This window comes from Papaver somniferum, chromosome 2, assembly GCF_003573695.1.
Source record: "Papaver somniferum cultivar HN1 chromosome 2, ASM357369v1, whole genome shotgun sequence".
Lineage (NCBI taxonomy): Eukaryota > Viridiplantae > Streptophyta > Magnoliopsida > Ranunculales > Papaveraceae > Papaver > Papaver somniferum.
In genome coordinates this window covers 14,878,072-14,889,275 of record NC_039359.1, presented here as the reverse complement: position 1 = coordinate 14,889,275, position 11,204 = coordinate 14,878,072, and the positions used below count along the sequence as shown (strand labels likewise).

At 37.1% G+C, this 11,204-nt stretch overlaps 1 protein-coding gene across 1 annotated transcript; it reads right to left on the bottom strand.

The window, feature by feature from the left end:
• Window positions 1–7,528: 7,528 nt before the first annotated feature.
• On the bottom strand, window positions 7,529–10,420 carry LOC113346978 (GDSL esterase/lipase At1g09390-like). Its single transcript, XM_026590544.1, has 5 exons — window positions 10,021–10,420; window positions 8,951–9,142; window positions 8,703–8,863; window positions 8,348–8,618; window positions 7,529–8,260 (listed from the first exon to the last, which is right to left on the bottom strand). Exons 1-5 carry the CDS (start codon window positions 10,298–10,300, stop codon window positions 8,028–8,030), a joined length of 1,137 nt encoding a protein of 378 aa, XP_026446329.1. The 5' UTR covers window positions 10,301–10,420; the 3' UTR covers window positions 7,529–8,027.
• Between the last annotated feature and the right edge of the window lie 784 nt (window positions 10,421–11,204).

The window sequence follows — 11,204 nt, the reverse complement described above, 5'->3', positions numbered from 1 at the left end:
AAACTTAAAAATGAAAAGCCTGCACCTCTTCTCTCTACCAGGAAGAGGCTAATATGATATTGTAAGAAGTATGTTTTGCTAAGGCATTGTGAGAACCAAAAAAAGTAACAAGGCGGACACCAACTTCATCCTCTATACCATGTCTTTAGCTTCTTAGCTAGGTTGGATCATATGAAATTGGGAAGTGGTAATCCAAGGCTAAGTTTAGGGGTTCGACCCCGTTACTCTTCATTTCATTACCGTTATATTACCTAGCCTTAGTATCTATTGTTAGAGCAGATAAAGAGAGAAGAACCACGTATGCTCTTTGCTAGGCTTTGGGTAAAAGCAATATAATAGGAAGATCTCCCAAACGCAAAGAGGATTAATGCGCCAAATAGTTGAGCTTCCCATGTGAGTATACAAGCGACAAAGATCAAAAGCACTGAGTCAGGGAGAGAGTCCCAACTGTTGAAAACCTTGATCTTCCTGTTAGTCTATGAGCAGGATTTCCTCTTCTCCTTAACAGGACTCGAACATATCTGTATAAATCGCTTTGCCTATGAAAGCTACTGCAAATGAAGGCTTGTCGTAAATCGGGTCTCCCACTTTTCTTTGAGAGTATTCCACCTACTTCAGTTGGATCTGCTATTCTCTTAATTAAGGAATGACGTCATCCCTGCCTTTGGATTATAGTTAACACAACCTTCATCTGCTGGTTCGACTCCCTCTCCTTGGAAGTCTAGTCTCTTTGAGCCTCTCGCATACGCTCTCGTCTCTTTGAGCCATTCCCTCTGATTAGCTTGAATTGGTAGAGCCAAGAGGAAGATCTTGTTAGGATTTGCCTTTCATTTAAGCAGACTTCTATATCTTCTTCTTGTTCGCATTCTAACATGGAGTTTCCTTACGCCTCTTAACTTGAATCTCTTTGCTTAGTGCAGAAGGATGAGGTTCACCTACTGAACGTTCTATTTTAAAGTCAACTGGTTTCTGAAGAAAAAAAATTAACGCCGAGATTATGAAACAACGTGGGACTGAAATAATATTGTGAACATAATATTTCACGTGTTTTTTTTTTTTTTGTTTTACCTCCAATTCCTTTAGGAATTTTTTTCTCAAAAGTAAATAATTTTAGCAAAACTTAACTAGTTTATTGGGGAAGAAATTTGGATTCTTTCTCTGGACTGTGGTACATTCAAGGTTTCCAACTAGAGATTTGCTCAGAAAAAGAAGTCTTCAGATGCTTCAGAATTGTGTCTTTTGCAATGAAGATAAAACTGCAGACGATATTTTCATTCTCTGTGAGTTTGCTCAAAATATTTGAGTTCATTTTATTGAGAAGCTGAAATGGTTCTTTATTATATATAAGGATACAGTTTCTCTGATTTTGCAATGGTCCCCGCCATTTGACAGTAAAGTTCAGTCTCAGATTTTGAGTATCATCCCAGCATTGTTGGTGCTTCAGAGTTTTTGGAAAGAAGGAAACTCTAGAGCTTTTTCTGGTAAACAAAGTACTGCAGCTATTGTCATTCGCAAGGCTTAATATGAAATGTTCACTTGGTGTCTTGTGTTAAAGAGTTTGAGTTTTTATCCTTTTTAGATGTAATTGAAAATTGTCCAAGAGCTTACTTTAATCCTGCTAAGTTTAACTAGTCACTGGTAACTTTTCTGGCTTTGGATGATTTTGGTTTGTTCTTTTTTTCTTTCCGGACAGCAGTATGTTACTAGCCCGTTGTTTTCCTTTGTTTCTCTTTCGGGCGGTATCCCTTTTGCACCCTCATTTTTTGATCAATTTACTTCTTCTTTACCGAGCAAAAAAAATGTTGTTCTTCATCAAAGATATTAAAAAGATCAATTGGTCATAATTTATGATTCTTCGAATTTTGATGGATTTTTAATGAGATATGAGAAATTTATTCAAAGAAAGGGAGAAACAAATCGACCGACATGACTAGATTGATTGAGGGAATTTCCGAAGAAAACTCCAATGGTTAGACCAGTTCCTATGGTAATGTTCAAACTCAAAATTTTGTTGAGTCATGTGGATGGTCAAACGAGTTTCTCCACTATGGTAAAGCAGGGGAAAATGAACAGATTTGGTTTTCTAGGGCCCACTAGTATTTCTTTTTAATATAAAATATTTTGTAGGATAAAGATAAAAAATACTAAAAATATAATATTTAAATGAGATAAAATAGGATGAAGTGAGATAAAATAAGATTAAAAAGTAGTAAAATAATCAGGGATTGTACTTGGCATTAAACCAAGAGACGCGGGCGTCAATGATAAAATCGCTGGCGTTTTTGGTATGATCGCGCGTTGGTTCTTGCAACGCCGGCGTTCGTAGCAAGACCGTCCGTCATTTCCATAGACGCGCGCTGGTTGTTCCGACTCGATATTCAAACCAACAAATCTGTTAATTTGAACATCCATTTTTTATGTTTGTTCATTCCATATTGGGAGCAAAATATTCCATAGGAATTGCCCTTAGTCTGACATGATCTCTATCATTGGTATAGGTATTGAGGGTATGGTCCCAGCCACTTGTCACACTCTGGAATTCTCAAAAGAATCCCCGGATCAACTAGTAATTTCCAAAAGAAATCCTCCCTATGTTACGTAAACTCCTTGTAGTCCTTTTTCCATTAGCTTTTTGCTGGGGCATATGGAAGAAAAGACACAGCGGTTCGGCGAACGTATGCGAATCTTAAGTCAGAACAGCGAATATGCATGCGAATCTTAAGTCTGGGCATATACTTTGTATCAGGGGAACAACAACAAGCAAATTTCTTTAGAGCAACTGCAATGGACGAGTAAACCCAAATTTTCAGTCGAGTGGGCTGGCGTAGTGGGACGGACCATCGATCAAAATTTGATCAAAGAGTAAAATCCAGACCAAATTTGGTCTGCGATCAAGACCAAATCCAAATATAGTCGGGCGTTGATATAATCTCCGCTACACATCGGGCGTTGATATAATCTCCGCCATTCATCGGGCGTTGATATAATGTACGCTATACAAGGGGCGTTGATATAATGTACGCCTGAAACAGGGCGTTGATATAATGTACGTCCGATGGGGCGTTGGTAAAGGTGGTCGCGAGAAATGGGGCGTTCATATACTTAACGCCCCACTCCAATTTCTATTTCACAATTTTGATTTCTGCATGGGACGGGCTTTATACCTCCGCCCCATTATTTTTTTTTTTTTTTTCTGAAGCGTAGACTATACCAACGCCCCACTCGGGCGTTATCTTTACCAACGCCTGATCCCAGGCGTAATGTTTATCAACGCGGCACCAAATATACTCTTTTCCCACTACGCCACATGACGGACTAAACCCAAATTTGGTCTTTTTTTTTAGTCTTTGGTCTTTGGTTATACTCGCACCATTGTGGACGCTCTTAGAGCAACTGCAGTGGACGACTAAACCCAAATTTGGTGTCGAGTGGGCTGGCGTAGTGGGACGGACCATCGATCAAAATTTGATCAAAGAGTAAAACTCGGACCAAATTTGGTCGGCGATTAAGACCAAACCCAATTATAGTCGGGCGTTTATATAATATCTGCCTACCCGACGGGCGTTGGTATAATGTCCGCCTGTAGTCGCGCGTTCGTAAAGTTAACGCCTGATGCAGGGCGTTGGTATAATGTCCGCCTGGATGGGGCGTTGGTATAATGTCCGCCTGAATGGGGCGTTGGTATAATCAACGCCTGGCATGGGGCGTTGGTATAATGTCCGCCTGGATGGGGCGTACGTAAAGTTAACGCCGGACACCCAGGCGTTGATATAGTCATGAACCAAATTTGAAAAGTTTTGAAAACTTTTCTTGGGGCGTTGTCTTTATCAACGCCCCATTTTTTATTTTTATTTTTTATTTTTGAACCCGGGCGAACGTATAATCTCCGTCCCACACACCATGCGTTGCTATAGTTCACGCCCCATACAGGCGTTATCTTTATCAACGCCCCATATCAGGCGTTATCTTTATCAACGCCCCATGCCAGGCGTAATCTTTATCTACGCTGGACGACGAAGCGGACTTTATATCAACGCGCGACCAAATTTACTCGTCACCCGCTACGCCACAGGACGGACTAAACCCAAATTTGATCTTTTTTTTTAGTCTTTGGTCTTTGGTTATACTCGCACCACTGCAGTTGCTCTTAGGAGATCAAATTGGAGCATTTAGTCTTCAACTGAATTTAAGACGCCACCCTAACCACCCCATTAGTTTTGGACTGTGATCCTTGTCTCGAACTAGTTTTTTTTTTGTTTTGTTAGTGGGTGACGTACGTGAGCCATACTTGCATATCTTTATACTGGCATGACCTCTATAAATGGATAAGAAACGAGGCTATATAAACTAGCATTTTCTTTCTATTACTGGGACGCTAATACTTTAGCAAGTCTTCTTCCTTAAAAAGAGTCCGCACCCTTTTTCCCCACTAATCCCCACCTGGTCACTGCTACATCTGTATGGGCCTGTTCTTGATAAATTAAAGCATTTGTCGAAATGCTGCAACAGTACAAACATAATGAGAAGCTTTAGCCAAACTTTGGTTGGTTGTTTGACAAAGCCACAGTTGATTACCATCAACGATGGAGGGTTCTTTCCTTTCTTTTGTTTTCGGTTGTGACAATTCTCAACCATTGACTTAAGGTAGGCCCCTCTATAATATGATGATGCAATAAGACTTTCACACCTTCCCTACCCCATACCACAGTCCGAAGTTTGGCATCTCCTCACGCTCCATACATGTCTTTGTAGCTTTTGTGTATGTCATGAGATTCCTAACAACTCAATCCAATCTTGGCCACCTCCAATGCATGCACGTCAGGCTTTTTTTTTTTTTTTTTTTACTCTGTTGCATTTCGAAGGAGACAAAGTTAACGAGATGAAATAGTCGTATGAAATCCAAACTCATGAAATCTGAATGTATATACCAATAACTGTCGTTTGATATTAATCAATCAAAAAGGTGAAGAAAGAAATTCCAAAGTTTGGTTACGAGATTTTTAATTTTTTTTTGATCGGCATACGAGTCTCTTAATTTTAATCACGGTTAGTGTTTCGCCGTGGTAGAGAAAATGATTGAATTTGATGTTAGAAAAAACGTGTTTTGAAAAGCATGGATCATGACTTGATCCCTAGACCTATATTGCCCACTAGATATTTTTTTCATTTGAATAGATAAAACAATAGTCCACATAAACTAAAATCTTAAGAGTTTTAGACTTAAATACTATGGATTTTGCCTAAAGGGCATGGCCCTTTGGATCTACACAAGGTTGCTGAAAGTTTTTATGGCTTTTTCCTCTTGATTGTAACGTCATAAACACTATATAAGATAGTAGTTTTCATCTCATTTGATACACAACAGAGAAATATCTCTCCTTCTACTCTTCCTCTATTTTTCTTCTGTAAACATTTTTACTATCCAGTTTTCTCTGTTTTGAGTTTTGTTAAATCTCTGCTGCCAAGCTCTTAGAGTACTCTCTTTGTATGCTACATTGAGGAGTACTATCAGTAGTTGTATTCTGGAGGTGACTCGCCAACTGCTATAGCATCTCTCTACAAGAGGAGTAGCAGGCGATAGTGCCTTTAGGTCAGCGTATCTCATACGTGCCTCTACTAGTTCCTGCTACAGTGATCAGCGAACATCAATCAAGCATCGGTTTAAGCTAAGTATTTTTCCTCAGTTAATTACGATTGTTGTTACTGTCACCAACATTTGAAACATAATCCTTGAGGGTAGAAAAGTATTTTGGATCGTCTCTAAAACATCCCATAGCCAAATCCCAAATGGTTACGGTATCCCATGACAGCCTCTAAAACAAAGCCCAAAGCTAGTCATAAAGCATTATTCATGAAAGTCAATGAACCAATGCTTCAAAAAAAAAAAACCAATAATAATTCAAAAGCCTGAAGCTTGGAAGAATCACCCTCTATCATGAGGGAATGCTGAGCTCTGGAAAGCACTGCCTTACTGCGAGATGAGAGAAATTCCATAGGTTTCAGTAGGAAAGATAAATCAAGTCCTGAATATAGTATTGGAGGTTAAGGCTAGCATTGTTTTATGGTTTTCTAATTCAGACACATTTCACTTGCCCCCAAAGAGGTTAAGGCTAGCATTGACATTGTATTGTATATAATTCATAGAGTAAAATTTATTTCCAGGAAAAAAAAAAAAAAAAAAAAAAAAAAAAAAAAAAAAAAGGATAATATTTAAAACGAAAGATTAACAGAAGAAACAAGACATCAACTATAGTCGAAATGCTTTAGTTGTTATCATAATTCTGGTATGAGCATATAAAAAGTAAATGTAATAATAGGATTACTATGTTCAGATGAAACATTAGTGGTTGTTTGTACTCAATCACTTTCCTAAAGTTAGGAATAATTATTATCATCTAACTAAAGATTGAAGAAGGATTGATTTTTGGGATGACTACTGAGATGATTGTTGATTTTGAAGGGTGACGAGTAAGATAATGTGTTGATCTCAGCCAATCATGTATAGAAATCTTCTTTTCTTCCTATATGGAAAGGTTTTCCCTATTTCCCATCCCCACTTTTCCTATTTCCCATCCCCCTTAATTCCCATCCCTAATTATCCTAAGTACCACCTATATAAGATTTCATACGTCCTAAATACCATCTATTAAATTTTTATTTACACCTAATAATAAAACCACCCTACAACTAACAAATCAAGTTACTATATCCGATCTCCACCACCGGCCATTACTTTTTACATCAATCAAAATTATAATTGAGCATAATACACCAGATTTACTAGTGCATATATAGAAGGAGAAAATTCGGTGTGTAATTAGATCATATCATATTAAAATTAGTTGGATCACATATTGAGTTTATGTTTGCGCTATACTAATTCGGTCGTACACGAATTTTTTATTGGGTAGAATTTGGAAGCATGTTTATGTCCAGTTAGACAATAGGCACGTATGAACAAGGATGATGATCTTGATAGTGGAATTCATTCGTACTTTGGTTTAGAAATTTTGATCGTTACTTTGGAGAATTTTCTTTTGCTATTTTTCAAGCCAATAGTCATGGCGGTCCTGAAGCTTTTCGATTCGTTTGAGATCACCTCTTTCTTCATTTTCTGTGTTAGTACTCTTCCTTTTTATTGAATTATAGTCACTTTTAACTATAATTCTAATTGAAATAGATGTACCATAATAATTGATTGGAATCCAACTTAGGGTTTATAACTTGATTGTTTTTTTGTTTAATGGTAAACAAGATGGATTAACGAAGAAAAAGATTAATAAAAGTGGTAATTGTATTAGTCAGGGTCAATTGACTTTCATATGTGGTACTTAGGAAAAATCAAAGTTTAAAAGTAGGTTGATTTTAGAAATTGTGGAGGGGATGGGAAATAGGGAAAATGGGGATAGGAAATAGGGAAACCCTATGAAAATGACCAATAATTTTAGTCTTAAGAGTCTAGCTTCTAAGAGTGTTTGGGCTTTAGAATGGTTAACAAAAAAACAAATAATAGCTTATGCTAATGGTATTGGACCTTACTAAGTAATTTATATTCATCATTGATTCACAATTGACCAACCTTTAATCAGGGATAGTTTAATTTACAATTTTTACATAGCTTTACTCGCCTGTTATGTGATGCTGAACCAGCTCTTCACTCGCCTGTTGTGTGATGCTGTGTATTGCAAGCCTCTACCACTGACCTTTGCTCTGAATAGGGAGTAAGTAGTTTAACTGGGGAAAAAGAAGCCCAAGAATACTTTGCAGATCATATGACTATAATTTGGAGTAGTACGTACTGCATATCTAAAGCTCTTTGATGCACCCAGGACCAACAATATTAGTCATTCTGACCTTTACATATCTAATGTACTAGTAACTAGCTAGTCTCAAATGTGGGATGTTACATGAGGGAAACGTCGGATAAAAACATCGCTAAACACACATGGCTGGGCAGACTTAGCAAGAACTTCCATACATGCACACATAATATAATAAAAATCGGCCGAATGTGAAAGATTAACTGATTACGCGTTACAGAAGTAGTCGAACTTTAGATTTGGTGTAGAATATGTGCTGGAAAGTATATTCGAAGCGACAATTGTATTAGCAGCTTCAGTATAATGAGTTCCATCCCAGCTTATAAATTTGGCCCCCTCTTCACAAACGCCGCATTTTGGATGACCGCATATGTAGCTAGCATTGTAGTTATAAGGGCTCCCACCATGTCCGCAGCATGCCATTAAGGGACTCTTGAAACCTGAAAACAAGTACAGATAATAACATATGAACACACAAATTGCAACAGCGATAATTCATATTTGTTGCAAGATTTCGGAAAACTTACCATATTTGTTAGCATTGACAACGAGGTCATACTTAAGCTTGAATATATCAACATAAACAATTGTTGTTCCCTTCAGTTCTGTTCTTAGTTCTGCACAAAGTGCACGCAGTCCATCATTATAAACTTTAGCAGCATCATTGTAGGTTCGAATACATCCATGTCGGTCTAAAACTTTGATTTTCTCGCGAACTGATGTAAGCATTTGAGGTAGACACCCCAACGGTCCGGTGTTGTGGATCCAAAAATTCCTCCCACCTTCATCATATATAGTCTACAGCAAACCAAACAAAAGACCATCATGATATACCTTTCTGCAGATTGGAAATAGAAACGGGAACATAAGTTTTGGACTCACTTGAATAGCATCCTTAATCTCTGCGAGCATCTCGGGGATTTTTTTAACAACTCGAGCATAAGAAACATTTTTACGGAAGGTATCGGCAAGATCATTCTGTCCAATGTCAATATAATAAAGTGCATTTTTGAATCCTTCGTCATCGATAACTTTCCCTGAACCTAAAATGAGACAACCACTACATTTATCCAGTTGTCCATTTACATAGTATAGGAGAAAGGGGATTCAAAAGAACACTTGCAATGTACCTTTGGTAGCGGCTAATTGAGAAGAGTGATTCTTGAAGTGTTGGAATTGCATGATTTGGATGTTCAAGGCAAACGGAACGAACTTCGGTAGAGTTGATGATCCTACAACAGCAAAATTAGCGCCATTTGCAAAATCCGATCCTCTCATTGAATCCAGATATGGACTCAAATATCCCGTATTCAAACTTTCACCTACAAATATATTTGACAGCACCCAGTAATTATGTTGTGCAACAATTTGTCACGGCATTAAAAACCTAACAAAACATCAATTTTTTATGACTGTTTAGTAGTTTCACCCACCATATACATACAACAACAAAATGATAATTTTCTTGAATTTATATATGACACTAGTCTCTTAGAGGTACCATAGCCTGTTAAGTGACTTAAGTCCGTGACCAACTGACCATGATTGCACCAGATTCCGCCTAAAGAAACAGACACTGCCAGGATTGTGTATGATCCATTGACCCAATTACATTCTAGGCCACAAAATGATGCTTCACAGGTCTACTAGGCAACATATAAAGGAAGGGCCGGGCGCATTCTTGTGCTGTGGAGGTGGTACTCATGCTATTACTGCATCTCTTTTTGGATGGAATGCAACATTACATTACTTGAATTTCCTAGGACAAACATTATTCATGAAAATGGTCCCACCAAGTACCTAGCTAAATTATTCATCCCAACATCAGATGTGAAATCATTTGACTACTCAAGATTTCAAATTTCAAATCTATATCAGTCCTTTTCCTTTAGATTCTAGACCTGGATTTTGTAATAATGAGTTACTGTAAAATTTCAAATTTTAGCAAAAAAAAACTTCATTTTTTGAGCCAAAACAGTACTTTTTGTATTATTTAGATTCTAACCCAAACCTTACTTAAAACATTAACATTAGTTACTAAACATAAACCAACAGGAAATTATCGTGTACGCCACGCAGGATAACAAAATCTAATCTAAAACAATGTTCTTCTTCCTACAAGATTTCTTCTAGAATGTAAGAAAATCTACTAAAATAAATAAAATATATTAATTTAATCAGAAAATAAATATGAACTTACAGAGAAAATCAATAATCAAACGTCCATCAGATAAACGACCAGTTGAAGAACGGAAGAAAGAACGACCGTTTGGTAAATTAACATTGAACCCGAGTCCAGCAACAAGTCCACCCGTATCGGTATTTGAATCTCCAAAAGTAAATATTACCGGATTTCTCTTGCTACAAACATTAACCTTCTGTTGTAATTTTGATGATGATGAAGAAGATATCAGAACTGAAAAAATTACTAGCATCAACATTCCAGTGAAAGAACCCGGATGTTGATGTAGAGAAACCATTTCTCGGATTCTCTAGATTTTTCTTTACTTTCTCATTCTCTCTATCTTCTTCTTTTCTTTATTGTGGTTTTGGAAATGGAAAGATGGAAGATTTACAGCAGTAAAGTTGTTGTTAGATGCAAATAACAGTCCATCAAAACTTTTTATCTTGTACACGGGGGATAATGTTGGGACGGTAGTGAAAGTAGGGCCATTGTTTTGTTTCAAATGGCTGCAGTATCACCCATTTTTAAGACAGTTTTAACCACATTTCTCGGGGTATTTGTTTGGTCAATCTTCTCATCTTGACTTTTGATTATCTTTGACCAGCCGTTAGAGATAATAATAGTTTTGTAGCAGCTGGACACTTGAGAAATTGCAGAAAATGGTGATGGTTTTACTATCCAATGCATGTTTAAATTCAACAACTTGATTTATTTACTTCACACTGCCGTATGAGTTTGTGTAAAACTGTTGGCAATGTTCGATAGTGCATTGTTGTGTTTGGCCTGAAAAATTATAATCCTAACAAAAAAAATATATCTATTGATGGAAGTGGGATACTCTAGAAGATCCACTATGGGGAACGTGATGGCTCCGGCCAAAGTGGAAAAACAATGATAACCTGATAGGTATTGGGAACTAAAGCAAGAAAATACCAATTGGTCCTATAAATAATATACTAGAGACAGTCTAGTTCAGTGAATCTAGTCAATTGTCTGTTTGGTTTTATTTAGTAATATAAATTATAATTTGGTCCTAAAAATTATGGTTTGGTCCTAAGGTGATGTCATGGATGATGTAAATGTCACCTTGTAGTGACATAAATAACTTTTTGGATAAAGGCCATATATATAGTCAAAAAGTAAGATACAATAAATCATTATCAGATTTACTTTCTCTCTCATCTTTCCAGATCTAATCT

Excerpts from the sequence above, each read along its gene's own strand:
- LOC113346978 (XM_026590544.1), bottom strand. The coding sequence starts at position 10,300 with ATGGTTTCTCTACATCAACATCCGGGTTCTTTCACTGGAATGTTGATG. Across the intron at positions 9,143-10,020 it reads TTTGATTATTGATTTTCTCT|GTGAAAGTTTGAATACGGGA; the intron begins GTAAGTTCATAT and ends ATATATTTGTAG. Across the intron at positions 8,619-8,702 it reads AGATTAAGGATGCTATTCAA|ACTATATATGATGAAGGTGG; the intron begins GTGAGTCCAAAA and ends GGTTTGCTGTAG.